This window comes from Raphanus sativus, chromosome 4 (assembly GCF_000801105.2).
Source record: "Raphanus sativus cultivar WK10039 chromosome 4, ASM80110v3, whole genome shotgun sequence".
In the NCBI taxonomy this organism is placed as follows: Eukaryota; Viridiplantae; Streptophyta; class Magnoliopsida; order Brassicales; family Brassicaceae; genus Raphanus; species Raphanus sativus.
This window is the reverse complement of record NC_079514.1, coordinates 37572383-37590980: the sequence shown is the minus strand read 5'-3', so window position 1 is coordinate 37590980 and position 18598 is coordinate 37572383. Positions and strand designations below refer to the sequence as shown.

General features: G+C 39.1%; 3 protein-coding genes and 1 non-coding gene across 4 annotated transcripts; 2 read left to right on the top strand and 2 right to left on the bottom strand.

Moving 5' to 3' along the window:
• The first annotated feature begins 1589 nt into the window (after positions 1-1589).
• LOC108853469 (LOB domain-containing protein 14-like) lies at positions 1590-2329 on the top strand. The gene is made up of 2 exons (XM_018626882.1): positions 1590-1868; positions 2066-2329. The coding sequence occupies exons 1-2, from the start codon at positions 1590-1592 to the stop codon at positions 2327-2329; spliced, it is 543 nt and encodes a 180-aa protein (XP_018482384.1).
• A 1316-nt stretch (positions 2330-3645) lies between these two features.
• Positions 3646-3964, top strand: LOC108853654 (uncharacterized). The gene has a single exon (XM_018627068.2). It carries the CDS (start codon positions 3658-3660, stop codon positions 3871-3873), a length of 216 nt encoding a protein of 71 aa, XP_018482570.2. The 5' UTR covers positions 3646-3657; the 3' UTR covers positions 3874-3964.
• Positions 3965-7873: 3909 nt separating this feature from the next.
• On the bottom strand, positions 7874-8369 carry LOC108853269 (uncharacterized). Its single transcript, XM_018626702.2, has one exon. It carries the CDS (start codon positions 8291-8293, stop codon positions 8078-8080), a length of 216 nt encoding a protein of 71 aa, XP_018482204.1. The 5' UTR covers positions 8294-8369; the 3' UTR covers positions 7874-8077.
• A 9584-nt stretch (positions 8370-17953) lies between these two features.
• Positions 17954-18061, bottom strand: LOC130512090 (small nucleolar RNA R71). Its single transcript, XR_008945651.1, has one exon. It is a non-coding gene; the product is annotated as a small nucleolar RNA R71 (small nucleolar RNA).
• Positions 18062-18598: the final 537 nt, after the last annotated feature.

Sequence of the window (18598 nt, the reverse complement as noted above, 5' to 3'; positions counted from 1 at the left end):
GACCCGATCCGGAACCGACCCGAAAATACCCGACCCGGAACCGACCCGAAAAATTATAAGTACTCATATGTGTCTTTTTATTTTGGACCCGCGGGTTTTGGGTAAGACCCGGATCCGACCCGAGACCCGATCGGGTACCCGAAATACCCGAGATTTATTTTATATATTAGGTATATTTGGGTGATTGGGTATATTTTTGGTACTTCTAATCTTTTTTTAAGTTTTAGGTTCGTATTTTCGGGTATAATTTCAAATTTTGAGTGTAATTTTAGATTTTCAGAAAATATAATTTGGGTATTCAGATATTTTTTGAGTTTTCAGGTCTGATTTTAGGTAAATATTCGGGTACTTTTACGGTTTTTTGGGTACTTTTCGAGTTTTCGGGTCCAGTTTGGGTATTTCGAGTTTTTTGGGGTTTTATATACCCGAACCGACCCGGATCCGAACAATATCCGAATATTATATGTGTTTTACGGGTACTAAAATTCTAGACCCGAACCGACCCGGACCCGACAAGACCCGATCCGGAACCGACCCGAAAATTATAAATACACATATGGGTCTAATTTCCGAGGACCCGAAAGACCCGGACCCGACAAGACCCGACCCGAACCCGACCCGAAGACCCGGATGCCCAGGCCTACTTGCGTGGATCTCCAAAATCCTTTTCTGAATATTTTAAATCTTCACTAAACCTTCACTAAGTCACAAATCCACTATCACTTGTTCATTATTTTCTAATAATTTACCTTTTGTACTTGAAATGAATTGTTTGGGAATATCTTTGTTGATAATCATGTTTGTCATGTGGGCTGAATAATGATGGGTCTCTATTTTTCTAGCCTGTAAAGTTTAATTAAAACTAATAGGTTTAATTAAAACTGATAGCATAGCAAATGTTTAAAATCAAGTTAGAATAGTGGGGAATTTCAGAGATAATACTACCAACCTTTGTTTTGGTGCAGGTTCCTCTACACTTTCAAATAAGGGTAATGAAGAAAATCCGATATATACTTGAATCATTCACTTTCAACCGTACCAATGACAGAGAAAATAAACATTTAAATTAGCATTTAAATCAGTTACAAAAATCAAGTAAGTAATGAATAAAAACTATTGTTAACCACATAAGTATACCAATCAGAACAAAAACGAAAAGGAGTTTGGTTCATGTTTACTCATTGTTTTGTCATATACATCAACCAAATCTCTTAATCGATCAGATATCAATATTAATATGTTCTCTCGAATATTTAATAAGATTCTCCTCCTCTAAAGGTTAAACACAATAACATTTTAGTGTTATATATTATTTACAATGTATATAAACTCGCGGGAGGAAAAATAAAGGTGCGTTTTTGTAATTGCAAGCCATTAGAGAGACAAACATGTAAACTAGCAAATTGGGTTACTATATATATATTTTGCACCACACAAAAAGTTATTATAAATGCATATATTATAAATCCCACCTTATTTATTTTCTCATACACTCTGTATGAACACTGCCATGGACTATATATAATCGGCATTAGTAGTATTAATCTTCCTCCACGATAATATTTGAGATTAATAATCACATTTTGAGGATGGGTGGTTTAGGTTCACCATGTGGAGCATGCAAGTTCTTGCGTAGGAAATGTGTAGAAGGTTGTGTATTTGCACCATACTTTTGCTACGAAGAAGGATCTTCCAATTTTGCAGCCATTCACAAAGTGTTTGGAGCCAGCAACTTCTCCAAGCTCATTTCTCATCTCCCAGATCATGACCGATGCGATGCGGTACTAACCATCTCTTATGAGGCGCAATCTCGTCTCCATGATCCTATTTACGGCTGCGTCTCACAAATCTTCTCCCTCCAGCAACAGGTTTTTTTCATGTTATTATTTGGTTGTGATTCACTTAATTGTGACGAAAAAAATAAAGGACTTTTTTCATATAAAACCTATTTTGTGTTTTTTTTTCCATAAGAAACCAGTTTTTTTTTTGTGTTGAATAAACCAGTTTTACTTTTCATCATCTCTAGTGTGGTGACAAGTTCTTTGACTTGATTGTATATGTTAAGGTTGTTAGTCTACAAGCGCAAGTGTTCCTTCTTAGAGAAGAAGCTTCTAGAAAGTCCACTCAAGGGGATTGTAGTGAACAAGGGAAGTTTCTAGCTCAAGATACACCCCAGGATCTTCACAGTTGGTTTCACCAAGTAGTCTCGGACTCCAGCCTTAACCAAATGAGTGATTTTGCATCAACGTCCATGGATCGCGATGAGTCACTTTGCCGGTCAAATGAATTTCTTTACTACCAGGAAGTCATGTTTCCATGGTCTGTGTGAGTACAAGTGACTAGTTTGCTAAAGATGGGATAATCTTCTAAAATATTTGTCACTACTGACTTTTTGGACGTGTTGCATCTCGGAAATCAAGTCAGCCAACCAGTTTTCTTTTTGGATATAACTGCTTCTCTAATGATTCTTCGTAGAAGCAACATTAGATTTGAACAAGTCACCTAAAAGAGTAGATCTAAAAAATTATGTTCTTAAAAAAAAAAGTTCTTCCATGTGTTTGATTTAGAAACATTTAAGTAACAAGTACGTATTTTAGTTTTACAAAATGATAGACTCATATGTAATTTTATTCAAAAATAGTTTGATAAGATATCTTGTGAATGAAAAAAGGCTTTTTTGGCTTTAGGCCAACAAAATTACCGGCAGTGAATTGCATGCAACTTCAACCATACAATTCATCCAAGAGTCAGCACCTTTCTACCAACACCAAAGCAATAATAACTGGTTTGTTTACCATACATGATTGATGTTATCACACAGTGAGCGAGAATATTCGAGGGAAAAACATTTTTACTTTCATATCAGTTTTTAGTGTACCAATCAGGTAAAAAACTTTTTTACTCTTTTACTCTACATACTATTCAAAAAGAGTAAAACAATCCAGCATTTTTTCCCTTATGATTTGGGTAAAAGAATTGTGAAAGATTTTGCTGTTTTTACTTTTATTTTACCTACTCTACAATTTTTTTCGCTCATTTCAGCAACTTTAGACTACTCTTACATTTACAAATCCCACTATGTGATAACTTATAAGTCAAATATATGATACCGCAACATAATCAATTTTATATCTTCGAGTTAAAAATGACTCATGATACAAATAAAATCGAAGTTTAAGCTACTAAACATTGCCTATCCAGTCTTATTGAACAGTACGAACCTATACCGTTACGACCTAGGCAATGAGGCAGAAATATCAAGTTTCCTCCCATTAATTACGGTTAACAAAACCGGAATTTCCAGTAACCAACTTATACCGTGTCACAACATTGCTATTGTATTTTCCTCCCCATTTGCTTGAAATTCGCGAGACGCGAACTTCGGTGAGAGCCACAAAAACAAAACCTTGTTGTCCAAGACAGAAACCGTGTTGTGTTAACTTGTTTGATCCATTTCAATATTTATTTTTTTGTTAAAATGTTGAAAACCCAGCAAATTCTACGTAAAAGTCAAACCATATAAATATTAATTTCAATATATATATATATATATGTATCTACTCTAATTGCAAGACAAATCGTAGACAAACAAAATAATCGCAGACCTTACTAGTTGACTTTTCTTTCCTTATTTAGTTCAAAAGAGACAATAAAGTGATGATGAAGAAACAAGTGATCCTTGGAGTGATCTTGCTTGCAGTCTTCTTGATTTTCATGAACGCCAAACAAGTAGAAGCCACAAGGTTGTTACGAACCACCCTCGATAGTGAGATGCCGTCCGTGTTCCAGTCGTTGCAGAAGGGTACGGTTCCTGAATCCGGCAGGAACCGTTGCACTCATATCCCCAAAGGCTCGGGAAAGTGCCACGGATGAGCACTCGCGTATATTTGGATCCCAATGCTCAACATATTTTGTTCTTGTATAAATACTAGAAAGTATACTTAACCGTTCATGTATACATATCTGTACTATAGCAAATATATAGTACATGTTTGATTGTTTTGTAGATATTGTAAATGTAAACTATTTGAAAGTTAAAGGAAATAAATTCTTTGATTATCTTACAAATCATTGTTTATGTTTGATTTGTTTGATTAACCAAAGCCTACGTACCATAAATCCAATAAAAAGGTTTTGTCTCTCTACTGGTCAGTGGTGATCAGCTTCCATTCAAGTAATAAAAAAAAAGTCACCAGTCTAAAGATTCCGGTTATGTTTATTTGGCGTAAGTGTCGTACCGGTTCAGATTGGTTTGATTCGAATGTTGTTGTTTTTCATTGGCGAGAGAGATTCTTAAAACGCTTAAACCCTCAACCGTTTCGATTGAACATTCTCCCAAGATTTTGGAGAAGGGGCGGAGGCAGTTGCGTGAGAGTGGGATCACTTGACCCTATAGTTCAAGCTTCTTCTCTGGTTAAATATTCTATCCCGACTGTCTCTTTTGGGTTTTATTATTCCCGTAGGGCATCCTCAACATTCATCTTCAAAGATATCAACCTCTGCTCCTTAAAAAAAAAGGCAGAGTAGTCCAAACACATGAAGAATTGAGATTTGCAAGTTTACTTTTCAATCTGTTACAGCTTAAGAAAAATCGGAGTTTTGTTATATACAAACGTTTCAGACAAAGGCTGATAATGAATTGAGTCAAACTACTTGGTGGTCTTACATATCTGGTGGGAATAATGGAATTTCAGAGTAAGTCAGAAGCGTAAAAGGGAGAGTGAAGCATGCAGATGGAACTTGGGGTCTTCTGTTCTTGGATTATTCGCAACCAGAGGTGGCCACCGTACCGGAGACGCAGCAGTTTTGCCTCCAGTCATGCGAAGCTCCAGCTATTCCCACTGTGCAACACGTATCAAGGCTCTTCAGCCCTGTGAAAGACGCGTGGAGGACACTCTCGTCTTCGTTTAATTCATAATTATATGCTGTAATTGGGCTTAAAATGGCTGTTTATGTATGTGTATGAGGTTGTTCTCCATTTGTATTAGTATTGGGCTTGGGTCCCATCAATATAAATGTTGACAAAAAATAATAATTTAACAACAAACTATTTTTACACATGCATTTTTATTTTAATTATTTTAATCACTAATTTAATCTGAAAAAATAATTTTAGGCACTACTTTAATTTTAATGATTAAGACTACTTTGTGAGTTAATATTTGAGTATATATATTATGATTAAATTGTTAAAATATTTTCGAAAATATATTGTTTAACTGAATTATTATAATTGACCTGTTTGGGAGTGTCCATAATTCATAAACCCCAATTTTGTTATCTTTCAAACCAAATAATTAACTGCTATCAACCAAATGGTCTATAGGTAAATCATTTGGGTGACTATAGCCTTGAGATCTTTGAAGACCTTTCTGCTAGTCAACTTCTATCTTCTCTTTGTCACCAATCTGAACACTTATTTTACTGGAAAAAAAAGGTTGAGTCTGTTTCAGGTTGGGATACTATATGCTCAACGAGTCATTTTTTTTTAGTTCTATATCTTGTTAGATGGTGAGAAAACTTTTTCCTTTCTCACATGGACCAGCTATTTTAAGTCTACACCAATTCATGTTTTGTTGTCACAGGAACATGGATGAAAATGGTGGTATCTTTTTGTTAAGTTAGATAGACTTTCAACCTAAAACTAATTAGTGATAAGTGGATTAGTCCATTTCCGATATTATATTAAGTTAAATGGACTTTTAATTTGGTGATAACTGGAATAATTTATCTATCTTATATATTACTAATTGGTTTGAACTGGATTGTTTGGATCGGGTTCCGATACTATATTAAACTAGATGAGATTCCAACTTAAAATCAATTGGTGATAAATAGAGTGACTTATCTATCTTCTATATTACTAAAAATCTTTTTCAATATCCGATGTGGCATCTTTGTCCTTAATACTTGAATGTGTAAATCCCCAACCAAAACATATCAGATTCATATGTTACCGTGAATCAGGAAACATAAAAGGAGCGTTTTTATCATTGCCGTCAAGGCCTGACATCTTATAATGTCTTAATCAAGAAGAGGGGTCGTAGGGAAAAACCTCCGGTGACGATTGACGAACAGTGTTAGTGGGAGTATTCTACCATCAGTGGCGGATCTGGAAAATATTTTGAGTACATGCATAAAAAAAGAACTCAGAAAAAAGGAGGAATAGTAAGCAAAGGGGCTTTGAGCCCAGGTTGAGTGGAGGCAACTTATAACTTTTGTTCACTAGAACTATAGAATATTTATATAACCCTTATGCAATTAAGTGTAATCGTATGTCTTTGTGGTGGCAGCTACCTCCTTTGTACATAACGTAGATTCGCCAATGCACAAAAGATTGATCAGATAAGATCCGGCTGGAGATGATCATATAACGGTAACATTTTCTTTCTGATTTCAATATCTGAGATGTTGAAAAGTCGCGTAGGACCTGAGTTGTGAAGAATGTTGGGCCACAATACCACTGAGGAGTGTCAGAAGCGTCTAGGTAGTCACTGGACAGTGTGGCCAGAAAAACTGCATTCACAGCATATTGGAGAGGCTCTGGTTCGCCATGGTTCAGCAGAAACAAACCACCTCTATATATGAAAGCAGATGACAAGCTTTGTATACTCTCAATACTAAGATCAAAGCATCCTAAACTAAATCAAGCTTTGTATCCTTTTTAATATAGAGCACAAGGTGGTTTCAAAAAAAAATATAGAGCACAAGGTAATACTTCTACAAGACCAAAAACTCATTCCCAAGTTGTTTCACAAGTTTAAACTAAGACTGATGATATCTATCCTAAAGAATTCTGGATCAGGATTCTAGTTCTTAGTCTCTGTGGCAAAGAATAACAAATGCAAAATCTCAGGCAACTAACTCTTATCTTTTGTTCTGTTAAATTTTGGTGTATTAAGATAAGTACGGATACATAACTATCTTGGTTTGTTCGTGAAAGATCCTCAACATGTCTTCATAAGGAAATGGAGGGCTAAGGAACACCCTCGTCCGAGTCAAGAGCAACTAAAAAGAGCACAGCTGATAGACCTTTAAAGGTCTACTATATATATATATAGCATGTGTTTATAGCAATACTTGTTAATATTATTACCAAAACTTTGGCTATAATCAATTACAATTTACTAAAAATCAGTTATTAATACAAAATCTCACATTTAAAATAATATTTTACTTATGCTTTATATAATTTACACTTATATTTTTATTATTTTTTACTTATATTTTTTTTATTTTTTACTTATACTTTTATATAATTTTATTAAAGTGTATATATAAACATAAATTATATTTATTTGATAATAGTAATAGTAATCATAAAGAAATTAGTATCGTTTATATAATTTTATTGATAAATATATTATGCTATCTTGTAATATACTCCCTCTGTTTTTATTTGTAGGTAGTTTTAGTTAAAAGTCTCAATATCAAGAAAGTTATTATTTTTGAAAAAGTAGAATTTAGTATATAATTTCAACCAATAATAAAAATGTATGTATTATTGTATTGGTCACACAATATATAATTAATGCAAAAGTTGATTTAAATTATGTAAACATTTTACATTGTGAAACAAATTTTTTTGGCTAAAACTACATATATATATATATAAAGAAACAGAGGGAGTATGTTCTAAGCAATGGGACTGCCATGAAAAAAGTTTTTTCTTCACACGCTGTATATATAGCATGTTTCTGTGTTGTGATTTTGTTGGGAAAATTATAAAAGTCAACTACTTTAATTATTCACTGTACTTTTTACCTTTTCAAACTGAAAAGTCCAGTACATTTAAGAAAAAAACGAAAAGTATCTTTGATTATTACATTTGTTTCTATAAATGTTTTTTTTCTAGACCAAGTGAATAGGGAAAACAAAACATGTTTGTGTTGTCAATTTGTCATTGAGTACACACACTAAGTATAATTGATTAAATTTCAGCTGATTACACTTTAAATGTATATGAGACCAACTCTAAATGTATCTTATAATTACGTATATGCAATTATGTACGTAACACAAATGTGGGAAAAAAAATCAAAGAAATTTGAAGTCGAAGAAGTTTTGTATGACAGCTTTAGCCGTGGCGGCATCTTCCTGAACCACGAGGAATATGGGTGCAACCGTTCCTACCAGAGCCTCTAACCGGACCTCTTTGCAGCACTTGCAGCAGCAGACTGATCTCATCGACGGCCACCGGGAAAGACCTCATGGCTTCAACTTGCATAACGTCCAAGACAACAACGAAAATAGCAACTAAGATAATTACGAGCACTAATTGTCTCTTCATCATACTTAAGACTTTTCTTCTCTTCTTCTTAAAAGAATGACCAATACCCAAAAAAAAACTAGAATTTATTGGTTAGGGTCTTTTCTTGGTCTGTATGTGTAAATAATTCGATAATGACTCTTATTTATAAGGTTCTTGAGACGTCGTTGTTTGACTTGTGCAAGTTTCGTCTCACTATCTTATGTATACACACACCACGCATATATGAACTTTGACTTTGACTTCATTACAAAAGAATTGGTTTTCAATGTTTTGATATTGGAATAGAAAAATCACTTAGACACGGTTTGTGTAAGACCACACGGCCTTTTTACTAAAAATAAACAAGACCGGGCCCTAGTTAGCTAGCTGCCTCTCTCTAAAGTCTAAAAACGAATTCTATTGTCCGTTTAGATTGGCTTAATTTCGGCTTGGTAGGTGATGCTAAATTCTCTTCTCGTGACATTAGATTGAAAATATATTATTTTCAAGTTTGTACGGAAGAAGCGGTTAGACGACTGCGAAAGAGTTTGTTAGAGAATGCACAGCTCTGATACGATATTAGTAAAATAATATCATTCTCTTAATTATGAAAAATGTACAAGTTTGTGTTTATATAGACTTTAACTCAAAACTAAACCGATCTTATAAACCGTAATCCAAACTCTATTACACAATACCAATTCTATATGTACACTAAAACAATGAGATTTGAGTTTCTCTTGTATTATTTACGGTCTACGGTCACCAAACTTTAAGAATTTTTTTAGATAGAGTAATTTATTGATGAAAATCACAAGTTTCTCTTGTATTATTTACGGTCTATAGATTCGGTTGGGAACACAGGACGCCAAACAACGGTTCAAATAGGCCAACCTAATTAGAGTTGGTAAAAACATTGATTTTTTTGTTTGAGTTTCTTGTATTATCATTTTATCACTTTTTTTTTTGAAACACATGCATTTGATTAAAAGGCTGAAACCAAACAAAGAGTTTAAGAGGCCACTAAGCTTGGACCCGAATACAAGCATGCCTTAGCATGTAAATCCGCAAACCCATTTAGGTCTCTCTTAATGAAATTGAAATGACAAGAAACAAAAGATGAAGAAGAAATCGTGGCGATTGTTGGGCCCGAATATGGCCCGTTAGCTGATGATAAAACCAAAACAAGTATTGGGCCGAGTCAAAGCTCAACACGTATCGGAGACCTAAACTGAGGTCTAATACGGAGCCGGAGGCTGAAAGCTAAAGGCGATCTTTAAAGAGGTCACGATGAAAAGGAAGCTCACGTCGTAACAGAAGGAGCGCAGGACCCGGTCAAAGGGAAGCTGTTGCGGATTCCTCAACAAACGGAGAAGATCTCGGGAATCAGTTGGTGACGATCAAGCGGGACCTGAGGCTATTTAAAGAGAAAGCAAGTCAAGAAAGAAGGGAATTCAACTCTTATTCATTTTCGCGAGTATTCAATCCATATTTCACTCGATACTCTGAAAACATTCTCATTATTGTAACATTCTTATAATCTTTGTATTTATCAGAGATCATCTCTTGTAAACCTCTTTATTAAAATCATCAATACAAATCGAAGTTCATTCAACAAGTTATTACGGGATTCAGCCCGCGTTATCTTTCCCTAACCTTTCCTAAACCTTAAACCTGATCTAAAATCTAGGTGTGAGTTTAATCCCTCACAGCGATATCCGAGAGCACTCCGTAGAGCTCAATCGATCGTCATCCCGATCCCAAAGCTCCGATGAGCACTTGTGAATCTGATCGAAGCCAGATATGTTTGATGTTGAGATCGGCGGCATGTAGTAGAGCGCTTCTGACGGCTAACGCCTCCGCCATGCAAGCCGACTGGATGTGTTCCTGCAGGTGAGATCCTCTGCGCATCTCTCTTTCATTATGATCGAACAGCACCCAAGCTAATCCCGCTTTGCCTGTTCTCGCATCCCACGCCGCGTCTGTGTTGACAATCACCAGATCGGGATTGAGAGACGACGGCATCAGTGAAGGAGGAGGGAGGGGCAGGGGAGGCGGTTTGTTTGTTGCTTTTGCCATCCCCGGTTGCGTTTGTTCCCACTCTCTTGCGGCTCTGATCGATCTGATGTTAATCTCCGCCGCCGTTGATGGTTTCTTCTCAAATAGTAACTGGTTTCGCGAGGTCCATATGAACCAGCAAATCCATGGGAATACATTAGAGGAGATTCCGTGTGGCGGAAGGTTGATCCAAGCAGTAGAGAGAACAAGAGCTGACTTGAAGGAGGTGACTTGCGAAGGGTCAAAAGCAGTGGTCCAAGGTCCCAGCGCCCATACTTCTTCAGCAAAACGGCAGTGAAAGAGCATATGTAGCGAGGTCTCTGCTTCCCCACACCGGCAGCAGGCATTTGATACATGTATGTTCCTCTTGAGGAGATTCTCACAAGTTGGTAGAGCATTGTGACCTAGCTTCCACAAGAACATTTTCAGCTTGGGTAAGAGGTTCGGGGACCATACATATTTAGTCCAACTCCATCCTTCAGTATCCTGCTCCAAGAGTTCTGCTGTCGATTGGAGTTTTGTTGTTTGTAGTGATAGATAACCCGTTTTTTCCGTATAGGTACCTGAGCTGTGGAAGCCCCAAACATAGGAATCACGAGCCCCCAGTTTACTTGGGTAAATAGAGAGGATGTGTGAAGATAGCTCAGGTAACAGCTTGTCGATCTTGATCTTATTCCATTCCTTGGTCTCGCGTGATAGCAGATCAGATACTAGGAGATCTTGATCTTGAGCTAAGACTGGACCGTACGGTTTTATGTTGGTGTCAGGTTTGATCCAGGAGTCCTTCCAGACGCTAGTGGCTTCTCCATCTCCAATTGCTTTCCCCAAGTATTTGAGGAGAACATCCCTACCACGAAGGATGCCCTTCCAACCGTGCGAAGAAGATGTAGCAGCGTGAACTGTCAGGAAGAAAGAATTGGAGCAGTACTTCCCCACTAGGATTCGGGCCAGTAAGCAATCCGGTTTGGTGATGATTCGCCATGCTATCTTTCCCAGCAAAGCTCTGTTGAAAGCTTGGATATCTCGGAAGCCGAGGCCTCCCATACCTTTTGGCAATGTAAGTGTGTCCCATGAAACCCAACAGACTTTCTTTTCACCATCACTAGAGTCCCACCAAAAGCGCGTGAGCACTGACTGTATGCGTTTGCATAAACTGACAGGGAGCTCAAAGGCAGCCATGGCAAAGTTGGGGATGGCAGAAAGGACTGATTGTAGCATTATAGCTTTTCCCGCCATAGAGAGGAAGCGTGTAGACCAGCTGAGCTCCTTCTACTGCATTTTGTCGACGATGGAGGAGAAGAGATCCTTTTTCTTCCTCCCAAAGTGCTCTGGAAGTCCCAGGTACTTACCCACACCGCCCTCTTTCTCTATTTTCAGATGCTGCTTGAATCTCAATCGGACATCTTGTGGGGTTTTTGCAGAGAAAGAGATCAAGGACTTTGCTGTATTGATCATCTGCCCTGAAGCTGCCTCATAGCTGTGAAGGATATTCATTAACGCGATGCAACTTTGGGGGTCGGTCTTAGTGAATATCATGGTATCATCAGCAAATAGCAGGTGATTGATCCTTGGGCAATTTCTAGCAACTTGCAGTCCTGCCATTGTGCCATTAATCTGGGCTTTTTTGCAGAGACCAGACAAGACCTCTCCGCACAAGATGAAGATATAAGGGGACAGAGGGTCGCCTTGGCGTATTCTCCGTTGCAGCACAACACTCCCCGCCACCACATTGTTGATGAGGAAAGAGTAGGACACTGTCGTGACGCATTGCATCAATAGTTGTATCCAGATAGTATCAAAACCCATTCTCATCAGAACTGCTTCTATGAAAGACCACTCTAATCTATCATATGCTTTGCTAATGTTAGTTTTAACTGCCATTGAACAGTGGACCGTGGCTTGGAATGTCTTGAGGTAATTGATAGAACCAAAATACGGATCACTCTACCGGTACGGATGATATGAACTCAGATCCGAGAAGATTGAGAACTGGTGGGATGAACGGTGACACAAAGGGTTGCGGAAGGCCCGATGATACTACCAGAGGTGAACTCCGAAGAGAACTGATGGATTGAACGGTGACACAAAGGGTTGCGGAATGACCCAATGATACTACCAGAGGTGCTTGATTATCGCCTGATATGACTCACAGGTCCGACAAGGAAGCAAACTCGATCTGTTGCCGGATGTGATGCACCGGTCCAACGAGAAAGAGAGAGTTACTTGGAGCTAACCACACCAAGAACAAGAAAAGTGAGATACCCTCTCAAGGTTCCAAAAATAAACACTCAAAACTTATTTTATTTCATTGATCAAATGGCCTTTATATAATAGGCAAAGCATACAAAAGGTTTAGTCAAAACCTAGAAACTTGTAAACTAATAAATATTGTAGACTTGACCAAAGACCAAAGACCAAAGACCAAAGACCAAAGACTTTTGACTGAACTTGGAGAATTGTGCTCGCGAAACTCATCAGCTGGTCGCGTTCTTTTGCATGATCGACGGTCTCTGAATTGCCGTCAGATTGATATATTATTCGACCATGGCATGCATTTTCTTATTGGGCCCTTCTTTCTTTGGGCTGAAATATGTTTATAAACATATTTTTCATAAATCATCAAGCTCATCTCGTTTGATCCAAACACATAAGCCAAGTTTTCTCGAATTGTTTCTGCTGCTGATTTAGGGCACATCATTCCCTCCTTCTTTAAAAAGATTTGCCCTCAAATCTGTCTTTCTTTAGCTTCAGATATAATGATCTCTTGGCTTTTCGTAGAACTCTTTTTTTTTTTTTTATAGAAAAGAAGATGAAAGGTAGAAGATGGATGAAGAAGATGGAAAGATGAGAAAAATGAACAGATAGTACCGGTTGAGTGGCTCTTATACCACTTGATAGAACCAAAATACGGATCACTCTACCGGTACGGATGATATGAACTCAGATCCGAGAAGATTGAGAACTGGTGGGATGAACGGTGACACAAAGGGTTGCGGAAGGCCCGATGATACTACCAGAGGTGAACTCCGAAGAGAACTGATGGATTGAACGGTGACACAAAGGGTTGCGGAATGACCCAATGATACTACCAGAGGTGCTTGATTATCGCCTGATATGACTCACAGGTCCGACAAGGAAGCAAACTCGATCTGTTGCCGGATGTGACGCACCGGTCCAACGAGAAAGAGAGAGTTACTTGGAGCTAACCACACCAAGAACAAGAAAAGTGAGATACCCTCTCAAGGTTCCAAAAATAAACACTCAAAACTTATTTTATTTCATTGATCAAATGGCCTTTATATAATAGGCAAAGCATACAAAAGGTTAAGTCAAAACCTAGAAACTTGTAAACTAATAAATATTGTAGACTTGACCAAAGACCAAAGACCAAAGACCAAAGACCAAAGACTTTTGACTGAACTTGGAAAATTGTGCTCGCGAAACTCATCAGCTGGTCGCGCTCTTTTGCATGATCGACGGTCTCTGAATTGCCGTCAGATTGATATATTATTCGACCATGGCATGCATTTTCTTATTGGGCCCTTCTTTCTTTGGGCTGAAATATGTTTATAAACATATTTTTCATAAATCATCAAGCTCATCTCGTTTGATCCAAACACATAAGCCAAGTTTTCTCGAATTGTTTCTGCTGCTGATTTAGGGCACATCAGTAATGCAGCATCTCGTGCGTGATGAGCACGTTATCCGTTATTGCCCTATCAGGTACGGACGCTGACTGTGTCTCGGAGATAATGTCTTGTAGAACCGGTTTCAGTCTTAGGGAGAGAATCTTAGAGATTATCTTGTAGTACACATTACAGAGGGCGATTGGCCTGTAGTCAGAGACTAGTTTTGGGCTCTGGATTTTAGGAATTAGCCTGATGTGGGTAGTATTGATCGTATTAGGCAGTGATCTGTAAAGAAGAAAAGCTGAATTTCTTTGGTGATTGCAGGGCCTATAGATGTCCAGTTGGACTGAAAGAAGCTAGCTGAGAACCCGTCTGGGCCTGGAGCCTTATCAGGATGGATTTCGAAAAGGGCTTCTTTCACTTCTGATGCAGAAGGAATCGCAACAAGGGTCTTGTTTGTCGACGTGGAGATGCACGGAGTTACAGCCTTATTGACAATTTCCGCAGCAGGAGGGGAGGAGGAGTTGAAGATTTGTTGGAAGTAGTTGGAGATTACTCCTACAATCTGTTCATCCTCGAAGACCGGTGTTCCTGAAGCATCTTTTATAACAGTCAGTCTGTTTCGGGCTCGTCTACTGTTGGTGCTTGCGTGGAAGAAAGCAGTGTTCTTGTCTCCCAGGGTCAACCACAACTGCCTGCTTCGTTGCTTCCAGTACTCCTCCTCTGCTCTATATGCTAAGAGGAGATTTTGGTTGATCGAAGAGATCAGAAGCCCATTGTCTAGCTGATCAGCCATTGCTTTATCCAATTCCTTTCTCAGCTCCGCTATTAGCTTCTGATTATTGATGTAGTTAGTCTTGCTCCAAGCTGCAATGGCGTGTCTGCACTTTCCAATTCTCTGAGCAATCGTCAGGTTTGGTTCCTCTCTCCAAACTCTATCAACCAACTCCCTTACTTCCTCGTTATCTCTTAATCTCATGTCGTACCTGAACAATTTATGTGGTTTTTTCTTTTTGGAGTCAAAGACAGAGAGAACAGGTCTGTGATCAGACCCTTCGAAGGATAGATAATGGGATCGGCCATTGGGGAAAAGATCGGACCAGGCGCTGTTGGCTATAGCCCTATCGAGGCGACAGTGGATTAAGTGTGTGTGTCGCACGCCTCTCCATGACAGGAAGTTACCTGAGTGCTTGAGGTCGAAGAGATCACAAGCTGATAGGAAGGAGCGAAACGCCGTGAAAGAGCTCTCAGGTCGTTCTCGTCCTCCTGATTTCTCTCCATTTCCAGTTATTTCATTAAAGTCTCCAGTAAGAAACCATGCGGAGTCTCTTGATTCTGCTATAGCTGATAATTGATCCCAAACTTCTTGTCTTTTAGGTCCCTCTGGGGCGCCATACACAAAGGTGCTATAAAAGGAGGTGTTCTTGAATGTGATCCGTGTATCAATGAAGTGGGGGTTAGAGGAGAGGACTTGAAGATCTATATCCTTTTTCCAGAAGAGAGCCAGTCCACCCGCAGTACTGTCTTGTGGAGACACCATGAAGTGCTCTTCTTGCGCGATGAAGTCAAGCTCTTTCAACACTGTTTCTTCAGAATTTCTGGTCTCCGAGAGGAAAATTATGTCTGGGGAACTCTTTGAGTTGATATCCTTGAGCCTCTGGACTGTTTGGGGGTTCCCAATCCCACAACAGTTCCAGCTCAAGGCGACTAAGGAAGAGGAGGAGGGTGGATGTGAAAATCCTGGTTGTTCACATCATGTCGCTGACTGCTAGTTGCGCCTCTTGTACGTCTTCTTGCACTTCTTGGAATAGCTCGATGTCTCGGTTGGGAGAGTATTGGAGATGCATAGGGGAAGCCATGACGGGCTTGAGGCGCCGGTAATGTTTGTGTGAGATTTCTCTTGCGAGAGGAGGCTCCAGTGATGTCTTGCATATTTGCATTGTTTTAACCATTCATTCATAAGCATTTGCATCATATAGATTAGGATTTAGACATGTTTAGGTTGCATTTGGCATACATATGTCTCTATCAGGTATTGGAACATCACATGGAGTTCTTAGAGACATTTGGAAGCAAAGTGATCAAAAAGGAGGTGAAAGATGAGCATGGATGGAGGCCTTAGAGAAATCTTCTGTTGCTAAGATTTTGTGGAGACACAAGAAATTGAGTTAGCTTTCTAATGGAAGTGGTTTCAAGTCATTTGGAGATGTAATGAAGGAGTTATGATCAATTTACTAGAGGCATATCCATCCTGGTCGAGAACCGCAGAGTGACCTTCCGGAGCGACCCCCCAAGGTCGCTCCCAACCAGAGCGACCAACCAGAGCGACCCACCTAAGTAGCTCGCGTTTTCATCGCCCGGAGACACAAAAATGGAGGCTGGAGCGACCTCTCAGAGCGACCCCCCAAGGTCGCTCCAGCCCCTTTTGCTACACGATTTTATGATTTTTCAAGGACCTTTTTGCAATTTCTTATGCACGTTTTTACTCTGAAAAGCCTAATGTTTAAGTATGTTGTAGCCACCTTTTGGCAGATTATCTTTGATCTATTGAAGACACAAAACTCTCTTAAGAAAAGCTCTCTTTTGATTTGATTGTTCTTGTGTTCTTGTGATTTTCTTTTCTAGTTCTCTATATGATTCATCTGAAATCCACCATGGGTTTAAGAGGAATCATGGAGATTAGTGAGTAATCACCTTTTGGATTCATGGGTTAGGGTGATTAAGGGTGATTAGGCTAGTTCTAGGATGTTTTAGTGTAGATCATTCTTGTTCCTTGCTAGTAGAGTATTCATAATGCATCATTTGAGTAGGCCACTCAAAGGGTGATCTCTAGGCATTTCCCACGCAAAAGGTGTTCGATGAAATGCCTGAGTCAACTCTCCTAGGCTTTTAGTGTACTTTGCCAAAGAGATTTGTTGTTAAAGATGCTAAGATAGCTAATAGACTTGTTAGTAATGATTGCTTGCATGTTATTCAACCAAAGACATTTGATGTTTGAGACATGTTAGCAAATGAGCATTCATCTAGACATAGAGCTTGCTTAGAATTGTGTCTAGGCTTAAGGTTAATAGTTTGATTGATTCATTTGTCATCTTTTGTTCGAAACCTGATCACCCAAGGTCTAAATCCCTAAACCCATGAGTTCTCCTTTCCAATAGATTAAAAGTATCATTTTTATTGCTTTGCTTTAGCTTTAATCATTAGTATAGAAATCATCAAATCACTGATTGCACTTAGATTAGGCAAATACTTGCACTCTCTCTGTATTTGAATCCCTCAGAATTGGTTCGACAACTTACTTCCACTATACTATCATTTGACTTAGGAGCCTCAAAACTTCTAACATCAAATTGGCGCCGTTGCCAAATTCTGAGTTTGATTTGAACATTGAGATTTAGTCATTTGCTTGAGACTAAGTCATTTTTATTTTTGTAAGTTACTGATTCTCTTCTTCACTCTTTGTGATTTTCAGGTGTATGAACTTGAGGAGCAGGGGTCCAACAAACCTAGTTCCAAGAGCAGCAGACATCCGAGCTTTAGAGAGGGAGTGTGCTAGAAAAAGGAGAGAAGAGGAGCAACAGGCTCACATACAGGATCCGAACATTGAAATGGCTGACCCACAAGCGAATGTCGATGGCAACGCCCCACCAGCTCGACCTATTGGTGCCTATGACCGCCCAACTAACCATGGCCACCTGTTAGGAATCAGAGCACCAGCTGTGGCAGCAAACAACTTTGAGATCAAGTCAGGGTTGCTGAACCAGATTGAGAACAACAAGTTTCATGGCCTGGCTGCAGAGAATCCATTCGACCACTTGGACAGTTTTGATAGATACTGTGGTCTCTCCAAAACCAATGGTGTATCAGAGGATGCTTTCAAGCTCAAGCTTTTCCCTTTCTCTTTGGGGGATAAGGCACGTCAGTGGGAGAAGTCTCTGCCAAGCAGCTCCATCACCACTTGGGATGACTGCAAGAAAGCTTTCCTAGAGAAATTCTTCTCTACTTCCAAGACAGCTGACTACAGGAATGAGATATCCGGATTCAAGCAGAAGAACTTGGAAGGATTCAGTGAAGCATGGGAAAGGTTCAATGGCTACCTAGCTCAATGCCCACACCATGGTTTCAACAAGGGAAGCTTGCTTAGCACATTCTACAGAGGTGCCTTACCTGAGTACAGAGCAAGATTAGATACTGCAAGTAATGGGAACTTCCTGGACAGAACAGAAGAAGAGGCAGGGAAACTTGTTGAAAACATGGTCAAGAGTGATGCTGTCTACAGTGGGGATCATGACAGAGCTGATAGGTCAGCAGACAAGCAGACAAGAAAAGAGATAAAGGCTTTGCAGGATAAGATTGACATCCTCATTGCTGATAAAGCCTCTCAAGCTCAGATGAACTTTGTTGGTAACCCACAGCACGAGATACCAGCTGCTGTCAATGAGGTTGAGGGTTTGGAAGGGCAAGAAGAATTGTGTTTCATCAACAGTAATGGTAGCTGGTACAAGAAGGAACCCAACTTTCAGTACAACAACTACCAACAGAAGCCCTATTCAAACAACCAGCAGAGTGGATATCAGCCTCGAAACAACCAGCAGAGCAACTATCAGCCTCAGCAAAACTCCTCTCCTAACTCCTCTGCCCCTCAACAGAGCAGCACTGA

Excerpts from the sequence above, each read along its gene's own strand:
- LOC108853469 (XM_018626882.1), top strand. The coding sequence starts at position 1,590 with ATGGGTGGTTTAGGTTCACCATGTGGAGCATGCAAGTTCTTGCGTAGG. Across the intron at positions 1,869-2,065 it reads TCTTCTCCCTCCAGCAACAG|GTTGTTAGTCTACAAGCGCA; the intron begins GTTTTTTTCATG and ends GTATATGTTAAG.
- LOC108853654 (XM_018627068.2), top strand. The coding sequence starts at position 3,658 with ATGATGAAGAAACAAGTGATCCTTGGAGTGATCTTGCTTGCAGTCTTC.
- LOC108853269 (XM_018626702.2), bottom strand. The coding sequence starts at position 8,293 with ATGATGAAGAGACAATTAGTGCTCGTAATTATCTTAGTTGCTATTTTC.